Source organism: Papaver somniferum, chromosome 4 (genome assembly GCF_003573695.1).
Source record: "Papaver somniferum cultivar HN1 chromosome 4, ASM357369v1, whole genome shotgun sequence".
NCBI classification, from domain to species: domain Eukaryota; kingdom Viridiplantae; phylum Streptophyta; class Magnoliopsida; order Ranunculales; family Papaveraceae; genus Papaver; species Papaver somniferum.
The window spans coordinates 154,857,721-154,871,297 of record NC_039361.1 but is presented as its reverse complement, the minus strand read 5'-3'; the positions used below and the strand labels follow the sequence as shown (position 1 = coordinate 154,871,297).

General features: G+C 37.7%; 2 protein-coding genes across 3 annotated transcripts; one reads left to right on the top strand and one right to left on the bottom strand.

Annotated features, from left to right (window-relative positions):
- Positions 1-1,621: 1,621 nt before the first annotated feature.
- Positions 1,622-3,979, bottom strand: LOC113271651. 2 transcript variants are annotated; one of them, XM_026521549.1, is made up of 4 exons: positions 3,660-3,977; positions 2,454-2,547; positions 2,140-2,344; positions 1,622-1,985 (listed from the first exon to the last, which is right to left on the bottom strand). In XM_026521549.1, exons 1-4 carry the CDS (start codon positions 3,824-3,826, stop codon positions 1,978-1,980), a joined length of 474 nt encoding a protein of 157 aa, XP_026377334.1. In that variant the 5' UTR covers positions 3,827-3,977; the 3' UTR covers positions 1,622-1,977. The 2 variants fall into 2 exon arrangements, with proteins under 2 accessions (XP_026377334.1, XP_026377332.1); XM_026521547.1 differs by having other exon boundaries at positions 1,622-2,344; positions 3,660-3,979.
- A 5,423-nt stretch (positions 3,980-9,402) lies between these two features.
- On the top strand, positions 9,403-13,101 carry LOC113271650 (SUMO-activating enzyme subunit 1B-1-like). Its single transcript, XM_026521546.1, has 11 exons — positions 9,403-9,550; positions 9,689-9,784; positions 9,957-10,008; positions 10,123-10,318; positions 10,421-10,500; positions 10,621-10,737; positions 11,454-11,504; positions 12,088-12,154; positions 12,338-12,441; positions 12,533-12,637; positions 12,747-13,101. The coding sequence occupies exons 2-11, from the start codon at positions 9,702-9,704 to the stop codon at positions 12,858-12,860; spliced, it is 969 nt and encodes a 322-aa protein (XP_026377331.1). The 5' UTR covers positions 9,403-9,550; positions 9,689-9,701; the 3' UTR covers positions 12,861-13,101.
- Positions 13,102-13,577: the final 476 nt, after the last annotated feature.

Sequence of the window (13,577 nt, the reverse complement as noted above, 5' to 3'; positions counted from 1 at the left end):
CTTTAGAACATTGAGGACAATGTCAGATTTAAGTTTGGGGGTAAGGAATAAACTTTTTTTTTTGTATTTTGAAACTTCATAGCCTATAAACTTGTGCCAATTCATGATAACATAACCAATCTAAGTGGATGGCAACATCTTAGTTGTAAGAGTTGAGTAACCCAAACATAAAGTCTATTCATAAAAGGACAGGTGTTACAATTAACATGGTAGTTTCATCGTATCTCAGAGTCATCTTATTACTTTCTGTTTTTATTTTTACAAATTTTTTGTTTCTCTAAGTGAATTGGTGATGCACCAACATCGAATTGTTATCGACGTTAAGATGAGTAGAGTGATTGAGATACACAAAAAAAATAAAAAATAAAAAAAATCCGACCAATCGAAAAAAAATAAGAAAAAGAAATTATTATTATTCAATAAATAAACCGAACAACCAAGTTGATCTAGAATTAGGATTATCGACCGCTGGGGCCCCTTGAATATATCAGTTGTGTTGGTATTACAGTTTAGGCCAGTATCTCATTAGGATAAGATTCATTCTGGTAGTGACCTTCATACAGGTATGGGAAACACTATTAACCTTAATCAACATGACAACCATCTATCTCTAAATTAATCTTTTTACTCCATCCATATGATTTGTTTGATGCCGGATATATTCATAGTGCGAATATGAGTACAACTTTGTCACTTATATATGAATTTTAGTATGCTTGAGTTCAAACTCGTCCACAACAATTGGATTCATAATAGGGTACTTTCTCCTGTAGTGAATGAGAATATGCCGACTAAGTAGATTGTTTGGTGTCGTTCCTAAATTTTAACAAAAAGTTGACTTAAGGATTTTTGGATTTTTGTTAAGCAATGATTATTTGCTTTGACTGATAGAATTTGCTTTGACTGATAGAGCATGCGTAGCTGAAGGTTCTTTAAAAAATTGATGTGATTTTGAGGACGCTCAAAAGTATTTTTGCCCCAAAAAAATTTTGATTTATGGATTTTTATTAAGTAATGATTGTTTGCTTTGACTGATAGAGCATGCGTAGCCGAAGGTTCTGTTCCATGAGCAACACAAAAATTGATGTGATTTTGAGGACGCTCAAAAGTATTTTTGCCCTAAAAAAAAGTTTAGATCGAACCGTTTATAGACGGACAGACGGACTAACTCGTACCGGTACTGGGACTAAGAGGGACCAACCAAGCATAAAGCCCAACATATTTGGGACTAAACGTGCATATCTGGTTTTAGACCCTGTTTGCAGGATGGGCCTTTCAGGAATACAAACATCTACTTTTAGGAATACAGGAATACATAGGAAGTATGATCAGATTGACTAACACTATGTAAGTTTTAACAACGAAAGGGTAATATGGCTCTGTAGCACCTTATGGGATATATAAAAGACCAGGAACGACGACAAGGGGATGCAGAGCTGCACACTCTAACCAAAGCAGCCAGGGAACAGGTCCGAGTCCATGAGACAGCAGGACAGATAAGGAGAAACCAGGAAAATGTACCAATAGTCTACTTCCTTATTCATTTCTTTAGGACTCAAAAGCAAAAGCAAAACAAAAATAACTACTACTTTCATTGGGGCAGGGAATAAAGCAACCAAAAGATGCAAGACAGACATTAGCCCACATAGGGGTGTAAAAAAAGTCAAACCATAGTATTATGTCATCTTAAGATGCTCACAAACTTTTAAATATGTCACGATATCACCACCAGTACAGGCCAGATTTTCATTAGACAACTATTGAAAGGCAAACTACGCATGCTCAAACATAGTCCTACTCTAAATTAAGTTTCAAACACACACAACTGACCCAGTTGTGTTCATTAAAATTCACTGCCATCAGGCCAAGGAATTATAGTTTTCATTCACCAGTGAATAATCCAGTACTGCCATCCATGAATCCTCCACCCCTGGGATGCTGAACATTGTAATCCATACAATAACAGCATCCATTGTTTTAATCTCCTGCAAGACGAATTTATAGAGTTGCCAACACAAGCAGTCATAGATCATAATAGTGATCTCCGATTGACAAACAAATCAATTAGCAAGCAAAACAATGCACCTAACACTAGCAGTAAGAGATGAACGAGTCCACATCTACATGTAAAATACAAACCAGAAATTGATTTTTTTGGCCCCATGCATCTGCAGCACTCGACGGAGCGAACCTTGTTGAGAGTTATCAGTTCAGCAAAAAACATCTCCACTGGAGCATCAGCAACATCAGTCTTTTTAGCCGTGAAGTCGATATGGTGAAGACGGCGTCTCGAAAGAAGCACAGTTGTAATGTTACCAGGCTCCACCAGCTCATATTTTGTACCCTACGAAATTTAGGCCAAGGCAACAGAACAAAAAAGAAAGATTAAGGGAATCCCACAAAAATGGAGATTGAATTCAAGAAAAGCAATAAAGATTCAGAAGAAAACTGACTGCTCGTTCGTTATAGACACTTATGGCATCCATTGCATATGGCCTCACATAATCATGGCGGTCTTTAGTTGTGAACTTGGGTTTAGCATTAGACCTGAAACAGCCAAGATCAAGACCAAAGTCACCAAAAAGTTTGAGCAAATCTAAAGCATTCTATTGAGTTTGTGAGAAAGAGATGTGCCAATAACCAGCCGACCATGTCCAAGTTTAAGATTCTTTTCGGAAATCACAACCCCTACTTGGGTGTTGAGAGATTTCCAACAGGAAATCACTCAAAATCCAACAAAGATGACTAATTGGTAGCGCCCAAGTTGGCCGTAAAGCATAAACATACTACATATATAAAAGGTAAATGAGCACGAGAAAGATAACAAACAAGCAAAGCTTCCATTTGCTTATGTTAGGTTTTGATTATTTTATATGAAAGATTCTTTATCAGCACCATTGTATTTTTACTAATCTTCTAGATACCTATTGCATCAAACAAGTTTACAATATGAGTTGGGTCATCCTAGTTGGGATTTTCCTAAAAAAAGCCTAACAAAAATCACTGTACCTGATTTAAATTACGTTGAAAGAATCGATAACAATGGCGAATTTCAAACTTACTTTGCAGGTAACTATTGAGATGTACACGGAGCAATGTTTACGGGTCTCCAATTTACTAACATCTTATTCCTACTATGTGATGTACAGAAAACTATGCTCTTTTCTACATTTCTTTTACCCCCTTCCTTAACTGGAAACAAAAATCATTACCATATGCAGGATCGACATTGTCCAGCATGGGAATGGGAGCTTTAAATTGAAATACCCATCAAAACCGGGCAGTTTCTGAAGCATTTTAAAGCAAATGGAAGTGTTTAAGATGGATTGGACATGTGTACAACAAGGTAATCAAACATGGCAAAGACAAAAGCATTGTAAGTTAAATCAAGCATTTCGTAGATATGAGCTGCAAAATAAAACCTAGAAACTAACAGCAGCAACCCCAGCACAGATTCCATTATCGTAATAAAAGAAAAATGTGTATAACAGTTAAAAGAAGTGGGAATATCTACTAAACGAGGGATGGATCAACAAATAAATAGCAGACGGGGGGCTTCAAAATCCAAGAAAAAAATCGCAATTTATAACTCAATTAGGGTTCTTAAAACCCCAGCCAGGATCGATTAGATAATCGTTGAAAAAATTAGATACAATTACCGAATAGGCACAACGAGTGAAGGATCAGAGACATCCGTCGAACGCAAACTTTTTGAGTTAGAAGAACTACCGCCCCGTACCTTAGCTGTCCATTGCCTAGAACGTGGCCGCAGAGCCGCCATTGTTTTACCCTCTCTCTCTCCCTCCATACCTTGAGCAACCACCATTCAAATGATCGAGGATAATCCAGGCTCAAAACTGGAGTTGGATAAAATCTGATAAACATCCATTAAGATAAGCATGTCATCTTCATGTTCGAATATGGAAGTTTTTTATACCGAGTTTGGCTTACAACTTCAGTTATAATAAACCTGGCTTGATTGGGTATACCCAGATTTTAAAGCCGCTCTTTTTTGAGGGTTTTAGGGAGAGTCCTAATGGTAAGTTATAAAACTATCATTATCCTTTAAAAATTTATTATCCTAGATCAGATTTATTTATTTTTTTCATTTCATCTTCTTCTTCTCCTCCACAACCCTACCGGCTTCATCACTCCCACCACCACAAAAACTTGTCGATCAATTCGTTAAAATAGTCGATTCGAAAACTCCGATTAATCTTCATCAATGGATCTGCCACCACCTAGGACTAGTACGATGAAACAAACAAATAGAAAGTGCAATGAATACAATCCCGAATTTGCAAAACTAGTTCAACAAAAAGAGAAGAAAAAAACGGTTGAAAAAGAAGAATTTGCAGGCGCTGAAACACGAGAAATGGTGTGATTAAGAAAGTAAAGGCATACTTAAACTCACTCTAGTACTTCAACTTCATGTTTGCATGTCAAATTAGGTTAGAAAAATCAAAATTGTGAATTGGCAGTTGCGACGCCGGCAAGGTACTATGTTATCGACCTTGCCGGTTTTTCATAGTTAGGGTTTGGCCGACAGGCTCTTTGGTTGAAGAACTTGTCGGTTGTTTAGTGTCTACAACTGCTACTAGCAGAGCTGGCAGGTTATTCAAATGTAGACCTTGCCGGCGTCAGTTTTTTAATGAAGCCGACATGTTATTATTTTTTACCCTGCCGGCTACTTGGTTTGAATATATTGGTTCCTGATGCCTTGAATTTTTAAAACCGGAATGGTATTTATATAAAACCATGCCGACGGTTTGGCCACCGTCGATGTATAGGTTATGGACCTTGCCGACCTGTAATGTGAAAAATCCTTGTTTCTACTGTGCTTATATGTGTTATGAGCCTGCAGGCTATTTTAATGATACCCTGCCGGCCGCTCTTTAACCGGCATGTAATTTAGATATCTAACTTTCCGGCTGTTGTTCCGCCGGATAGGTTATATATGTTGACCCTGCCGACATGTAATGTTTTTTTCTTAATTGTTCTTGTTCAGGTTGGAGAAGGCAAAGAAGAAAGCTCTGAAAGCCCTTAGTCCTCCTTCAAGACCTCCTCGTGTTGGTGATAAATTCTTGACTTTAACACATCGAGGGACATACGTTGTGCCGTGAATGACAAAGATCCGTATAACGAATGATTCTGAACCGCCATCTGAACCCAGTGATTTAGACGAGACTTCAGATGAAGACCAATCAATTCCATCTGGTAGAAGAGGTGATAGTGATGATGTTGATGAAAGCACTCCGGCTGATGGAGGAGGTAACAATAATAATGATGATGGTGATCAAGATATGCCTGATGTTGGAGGAGGTAATGATGATGGTAATGGAGATAAAGGTAAGAATATCCAAGATGAAATTGTTGAAGAAGAAGAAGAAGAAGATGGAGATGGATATGGAGATGGAGAACAAACTCTAGCTATTTTTCAACCCACCGAAGCTTCAGCTTCAACCGAAACCAGAACAAGGAAGAGGGTGATCACTAAACTAGATGATTCTCACATTCCTCCCCACCTGTTGATGGTTAGATTGAAACCAGGTGAGCCTCCAAAGGGGACCCCGGAAGATAGTGGAAAAGTTCTTTTTGGATACAAAGACTCATGGGCATGTGCGATCCATAATACTATCGTAAGTAATCTCAATTCGTTTTTGTTCTTTATTCAAGTGTGTAACTATATTAAATTTGCATCAAATGTTTGTATTTATTTTCATTTTATTTTTTTGGCATTTAGGATCGCAAGCATGCCATCAGTCTCATGAGGCGCCAAGCTTCGTGTTCAATGACTAATACTTGGGATCTTTACAAGGAATGTGAGGAGGTGAAAGTGATTGTCAAGAACTTCGGGTTGTGGCCTGCGGTGGAGAGTTCGAATATTAATCATGATAAAGTTACCGTATCTGCAATCTGTGAGAGGTTCTACGGAGAGACTGATACATTGTTATTCCCATTTGGTGAGATGGCGATAACTCCCGATGATGCTCAACAAATTCTAGGCCTCCAGGTTGATGGAAAAGCAGTCACTGAGGGATTCGATAATAAGTTTCCTTTCAAGGACATTTACAAATTGAGCCAGAAATTGTTCGGTTGAAATCAGGTTGAGACGAAGTCTGTTCTTGAGATGAAGGATGGTCGTCTAAGCAAGAAGTTTAATCTGAAGAAGTTGAGGGACACATTATGGGATGCACAGACAACAAGTTCAGGTCAGGAGCATACAACACTCAGAAAACATTTGCTAGCTTTCCATCTGTTAGCTTCCCACTTTCTGATACAAGTCGTAAAACAACTACTCTTCCAGAATCAACTATTCTGGTCTCAACACTTGCTTCGCTTCCCTCCCCAAAACCAACCCTTTCTCATTCACTTTGTGACCTAAGCAAGTCTGGAACGACCATTTCTTGGTTTAGGATGGATTTGTACAGATTGATCTCTCGAATCTAAAGTACTCCCTTGCAGTATATTGTTTAGGGTTTATTCGTTTTTCACCCACACACCCGAAATTACCAAAATCAGCAGAAACCATTTCCACCCTCAAACAACTGCTTATAAACCTTCAAGAGGCATTAGACAAGGAGATCCCTTGTCTCCATATCTTTTTATTATATCTATGGAGGCATTCTCTAGGCAATTGCTTAAGCTGAACAGAACAACAAGATTGAAGGCATCAAAATTGCACCAGCTGATCCTTCTATTTCACACTTGTTTTTTGCATATGATTACCTATATTTGCAAGTGATTATCTTCATAATGTCAACAATCTGCTTCAAATAATTGATGAATTTGGAGCTTCCTCTGGACATATGGTAAACTTCACAAAGTATAGTTTTTTCTATAGTGCTAATGTTCCACCAAGATTTTGCAGAATTCTTACTAGGAGATTGAAAGTACTCTATATGAATCCTGAAGAGAAGTATCTTGGTATGCCACTATTGATTGGGAAGAGTAAGACATATTGCTTCCCACATCTGCTTGATAAGGTGAAGAATAGGTTATCAATTTAAAGAAGCAAAACTATGGCACAATGCAGTAAATCATTAATGATGAACACTGTCACTAATACCATTCATTCTTACAATATGAGATGCTTCCAGATTCCTAAAGATATCATAAATGAGTATAGTGCATTGCAGAGGGACTTCTGGTGGGGTTTTGAAGACAAAGGGGGTACTTATATTACTTCATGGAAGGATCTGAACTTGCATAAGGATGTTGGAGGACAAGGAATCAAATATTTAAATATCTTGAGTAAAGCTCTTCTCATAAGAGCTTCCTGGAGAATTTGTATAAATTCAGATGAAGTGTAGGTTAAATGTATGGCAGCAAAATACTTCCCAAGTACTAGTATGTTACATGCTACAACAAAGAAGAACGGCTCTTGGGATTGGAAAGGACTACAGAAAAACATGGATTTCATTAAAAAACACAGTTGTTGGAGTGTTGGTGATGGTTCTCATATAAAGATTTGGTTAAATGTCTGGATTATAGGCATGGATGTACCACCAACTCCAAGACAAGAAGCTGCAGACAATGAAAATTTTGTCTGGGTCAGTGAGCTCTTTCTTTCAGATGGCATGGAATGGAATGCTGATCTGGTAAACCACATTTTTGATCAACACACTGCAGAATTGATTCTAAAAATGAGATTATCAGCTTATGCAACTGATAAGTTGATCTGGAAGCTAAACAAAAATGGAAATTTTACTTTCAAATCTGCTTACAAGAAACTTTTTGAAGATAGTTTAGGCTCAAGGCAGTTCTCAGTCCTCATACAAGGATCCAACATAAAATGAAAGAAATTCTGGAAAATCAACACTTGGCCAAGAGTTAAACATTTCTTCTGGAAATGTTTAAATGATATTTTTCCTACTAGATCCAGATTACAAAGACAATGTGGGTATATAAATATGATGTGCGCTTTGTGTAATCAACATGAAGAAAGCACAATGCATATCTTATTTCATTGTGCTTTTTCAAGGGCAGTATGGATGGAAGTATCAGGAGGTAGTTAAGCTCTAACAAGAAAATCTAGTAACATTGATGAAGTTTTGGAAGACTGGATTATACATTCAACTCAACAGCAAAGTCAAAATAATTGGCTCAATCTGGGCATGGTTGTTGCATGGAATATATGGAATGAAAGATGTAAAGTGATCTTTCAGAATTAGAAGGCTAACCCTAAAGGCACTGTTAGGACAGTTGTTAGCTTTGTGTTTTACTTATCATCACTCTCTGACAAAACAAGAGATTTCAGTCATACCACTTCAGTTCTCTTGTCTTCAACTGCAATATGGAAACCTTATATAGTCCATATTTAACTGTTAATTGTGACGCTTCTTATAATGATAACACTGGACTAACAGGTATTGGTGTGATTTTGCAGGCAACTGGAAGGGATGTCGCGCAAAACACTATGCAAGAATAGCATACTCGGAAAGAGCGGAATGCTTAGCTATCCATGAGGCTGTGGTTTGGTGCAGGGGACTACAAATCTCACGCGCAATGTTTGAGACAGACTTGAAGAATATTGAAAGCTTCATCAACACATCATCACCAGTCATACTTGGGAAAACGAAGGCATTCTGCATGATGATACTCACATTATGAAGTTATTTCTAAACCGGAAGTGTCGTTTTATTTTTAGAAAATGTAATAAACTTGTAGTCGAAAGTTCGCTTTTGTCTGACAATCTTTCATTCCACCGTCAATGAAATCGTTGAATGTTTGCATCAAAAAAAATTAAAAAAACTATATATAATAATAATAGTTTTTTAGTCATAAGGTCCTAAAACTTCTCTCCAGATGACCCCATTAAATAAAATGACTATTTCTCCGGAGGATCCCATAAATAAAATGACTATCTGCACCTTGTGTTGGAGATTCTAGAAAACGACGGCCCTTTTGCATGCAACTGGTAGTATCCATGCACCTAACTAATGCTCCCCTCGAGATTGCTTGGGCAGGCGAAACGTCTCTAAGCAGTGTGATATATAATAACGTACCCCTACTTAATTTTGTTCATCCAGAATGAAGAGCGGTGAAGTATCATCACTACGCAACAACAGCAACACCAATAACGGAGGCGATGATCAAAGAAGACCCGCTCTTCATCTCGAGTCTTCTGCAACCAGCCAAGTGCTAATTCCCATATTCTCCAGGCAAGTTTCTCCCATTACTCTTTTTTAGGAGTAGTTCTCAAGGCATCCTCATCATATGGTATCAATTCTCATGTCCCTCAAATTCCTTTAGTAATTACATCAAAATTCTACATCCATGACTCAAAAGAATAAGAGCAAATAGTAGCCGCTTTTCCGAGGGTTGAGGGTGGCGATCGGCGGAGATTAATTTTTTTAGGCTGAGATTAGAGGTGAGGACGGAGCACTCAGGGTCCGACGGCTCTTGATCTGCCAAGGGTATATTTAGTAATTTTGCGCTATATACAGTACTTTTACGGGGTAAGGGGAATTTTTAACTTTCGAGTCCAAACCGGGAAATAAAATACTTCACCGCTCCGAAATTCCTCCACGAAAAAGAAGAAGAAGCGGTAAAGCAAAGCACTGTTTAAACCCTAAACTAGGGTTTCTAAATTTCTCATTCTTCTTCTTGTGTACTGATTCTCTATTAGGGTTTGATATTTTCATTAATCTGTTCTATAAATTTCTGATTTCATTATTTGGAGCAGTTTAAGGTTAAAAATGGACGGCGAGGAACTAACAGAACAGGAAACAGCACTCTATGATCGTCAAATCCGTGTCTGGGGTGTTGATGCTCAGAGAAGGTATAACCCATTTCGATTCTCTACTGAAATCATTTGCTCTTGAATAGATTAGATTAGTATTTTTTGATGAATCGGGGTTGAATCAGTATTGACTCGGGTACAATTCACCCCAAAACAAATGCACGAGTTAGTGGAGTTACTGAGAAAACAAGCACTTTGTTTAATTTTCTAGGTTGAGTAAGTCGCATATATTGGTTACTGGCATAAGTGGAACAATTGTTGAGGTAATAACTTTTTTCTTTTTAAATTTCTGATGATTTTAGTTTTAGCTGTTCAAAATCGTGGGTTTGGGTGGATGTTGGATTCACTTTTGTTTTGTGTTGCGGTTGTTGTTTTAGTTTTGCAAGAATATCGTATTAGCAGGAGTTGGGAGTGTCACATTGATGGATGATTGTATGGTTACTGAAGAATCAATGTGGGCAAATTTCTTAATCACTCCCGATGAGAATATGTGGGATGGTAAATCTGTAGCTGAAGTTTGTTGTGATGGATTAAGAGAGTTTAACCCCATGGTTCATGTCTCAGTAGAAAAAGGCACGTTTCTTTGATAAATTAGTGTTTTATTTGTCGTGGTATTAGATTGAATATGCTAAAGTTTAGATGACAAAGTACTGAGATCTTAATACTATTGTGTAGGTAATTTGTCAACTTTTGATGGAGAGTTCTACGACAAGTTCAGCGCTGTGGTTGTTGGTCGATGCTCTCTTGCAACTAAAGTATGGTCTCATGTTTTTCCTTTGGTAGTTCTGAATGATTCTGCAATTCAGAAAGTGAAGTGATTTGTACTCGTGTGATTCATCATTAATCTTCTTTTGTAATTTTTGCTTCTGTTTCAGAAAAGGATCAATGAAATTTGTAGGAAGAGACCAAATCGAATCGCTTTTTACACGGTTGATTGTAGGGACTCGTGTGGTGAAATATTCGTCGATTTGCACAACTATTCCTATGCTCAGGTGCCAATCGTGTTTCCCTACCTATCTGACTCTTCCTTGCTTCATTTTTTGTTCCGCCCCTCTTTGTTCTTCTAGAATCTCACATCTTCCGTTTTTTATCATCTCAACAATGCACATGTGGGAAATAGAGGAGTTCACATTTAATACATTACTATAACAGCAACTAGAAGGTTACATCTGCATAATATCGTTGCTGATCTTATTTTTGAACTCTTAACTAGACCAACTTTTTCTTGTCACAGACTGTTGTTGCTTATAAAGTTACTATACACATCATGATGCAGCTCATTCTGTAGTATTAGTAGTAAGCCGTTTCATAGACATTCACCCGAAATGGCTTAGCTCAGAAGGTATAGATGATAATGATTGAGTAATCAGCTTTAAAAGGCTGTTCTGGTCTTTTGAGGCTCACTCTTATATCGATCTCATGATCAGTTTTTGGTGGTTCAGCTATCTAACTACCACCATGAGTCCAAGACCTGCTATATGGTAATCCTGTAAAAATAAGTTTATTGATGTGATGGTAGTTGAGTGCACAAGTCAACAGCATTACACATCCTTAACAGCTTCTTAGTGCAGAGTTGTTAAATTTTCTGTCATTTGGTAATCCTGTTAGATTTTCTCACAAATGGTAGATACTTGTGTTTTTCTCATATGTTGCGCTGTGACAAAAGTTTTCCCGGTACAAGAACTGATGTTTAATATCGTTACTGCAGAAAAAGCTTGAAGAAACTGTTGAATGCCGATTGCAGTATTCAAGTTTTGAGGTAAGCGGTTATCGTCGACTCTCATTAACAAAAAGTTATGTCAATCCAACTAGTCGATTAGTTGGTTTGTGATATGTTCTTTTTGAGAAGTGGCAATGTGATTATTTTGTTCTAGGAAATTATTAAAATTACCATTTTAGATCACAATGTCAATAAGACAATAACTACTGCCAGTTGCTGCATACTGCTAAACAGATAAATGTGTGATACATCCTCTTGGGACCCTTCCATGATCTTGTTTAGGTCATAAAATAGGTTTTGTAGAAACGAAGAAAGGAACTGTTGATTTTACAACACACCTGTCAGAGAATCTCATGCACGGAATCTGGAATGGAAACCCTTGCATATAATAGGTTATTTCTATATATTACTGAACTGAATCTGCTCCATCTACCCAAGGGATTTTAACCTACCTAAAACTTGGTACTTTCCACCTCTCACCGCTCCATCAACACACGCACACAACCCACAGGCCACTATCCTGGTATCTCATTCAGATAGACAACTTTGGGTTTCTACCTTCAAGGAATTAATATTCTGCTGCTAATAATGTGAATGCAACTCGTGGTATTTGTCATGGCAGGAAGCCGTTGCAGTACCTTGGAAATCTCTTCCTAGGAGGGCGTCAAAGCTTTACTTCGCCATGAGAGGTATGTGATAATTGCTTTATTTTCTCTTTATCCTAGTTGAAAAATGAGTGCCAGATGCCATAGACTGTAAGTTGCAGTTCGGTAAGGGCTTTTCTCTTTCAAATAAGTTAGATCTTAGCTTATAATTTGTAGTCTTTGTGAAAGAATCAATCATCTGATGGTGGGTGCTCATTCTACATGCAGTTATAGAAAAGTTTGAACATGATGAAGGGCGTACACCTGGTGAAACTTCAATTGCAGATCTCCCTAATGTGTTGAAATTGAAGAAGCTACTTTGTGAGGAGCAGGTGATTTGTTTATTGATTTATAATATTCTCCTTATTGTATGCAAACCTTCTAATCATCTCACACAAGTTTGTCATATATTTAAATGTGCAGTCTGTGAATGAATCCCAAATACCAGATAGTCTCTTAGAGAGATTATTGGTTGGTAATATTGAACACCCACCAGTCTGCGCAATCATCGGTGGTATTCTTGGCCAGGTACTATGTTGTGGAATCAAATTCCACGGTTTCTTTGTTTTTTGTTTTGTTTTTCCCGTCCTAAATGTTAGCAAGTATAATTAAAGCGCCTCGTATTTTCTTTTATCAGGAAGTTATCAAAATGGTCTCTGGCAAAGGGGACCCGATCAAGAACTTCTTCTTCTATGATGTCATGGATGGAAAGGGTATAATAGAGGACGTATCAGCACCTGAGTCAAGTTAAAAGTAGAAGCTTAGGGTTAAGGCTACTAGACATGAACAATGTTATGCGACTGCGGCTTATTTTGGTTGGAACAAATGGTTTTCTTTTAACTTTGAACTCATTGTTTAACCATTTTGGTGACCATGTCCTCTTTGGATGTGGTGACTTTACGGAAGCTCTGAAATGTATCAAGAAAAGCAAACATCAGAGATTAGTCACAACTTGTTTCCATATATATAACCATCTTAGCATTCCAAACTCAGCACTTTTGCTTCTGATTTGCAGATGGGGTGTTTTAGCATTCCAAACTCAGCACTTTTGCTTCTGATTTGCAGATGGGGTGTTTCTGTTTAATGGTCAATCAATTTATGGTAAATTTCCAAACAGGAAATAATCACAACACATAAATATGCAGAGTGGCCAGAGCAGCAGAACAATAGAGTCCAGAGCTTTGATTCTGGAGAACCCGATCATCATCCAAGAAATCGGTTTTTATATTCTCTAAAGAATCGGTTATAAAAGCAAAATCAAATATCTTTTTGGTTATAAAGACGCCACTAATAACCAACAGTTGGCTCTAATTGGTTACTGAACGGGTGCCAGTCAAACAAGTCCGAACAGAATCAAAATTTCAAGTAGAAAATCAGATTGAAACGTGGCGGGTAGTTTCTTTTTTTTCCCATCATTTTCTCACCATCTCTTGATCAGGATTGGAAGTTACGGCCATGACCATGCATA

Bases quoted from the DNA above. Each gene is read 5' to 3' on its own strand.
- LOC113271650 (XM_026521546.1), top strand. From the start codon at position 9,702: ATGGACGGCGAGGAACTAACAGAACAGGAAACAGCACTCTATGATCGT. The intron at 10,501-10,620 runs GTATGGTCTCAT...CTTCTGTTTCAG, and splicing joins GATGCTCTCTTGCAACTAAA to AAAAGGATCAATGAAATTTG. The intron at 10,738-11,453 runs GTGCCAATCGTG...TCGTTACTGCAG, and splicing joins ACAACTATTCCTATGCTCAG to AAAAAGCTTGAAGAAACTGT.
- LOC113271651 (XM_026521547.1), bottom strand. From the start codon at position 3,826: ATGGTGGTTGCTCAAGGTATGGAGGGAGAGAGAGAGGGTAAAACAATG. The intron at 2,548-3,659 runs GTAATTGTATCT...TGGCTGTTTCAG, and splicing joins TCACTCGTTGTGCCTATTCG to GTCTAATGCTAAACCCAAGT. The intron at 2,345-2,453 runs GTCAGTTTTCTT...TAAATTTCGTAG, and splicing joins GTGTCTATAACGAACGAGCA to GGTACAAAATATGAGCTGGT.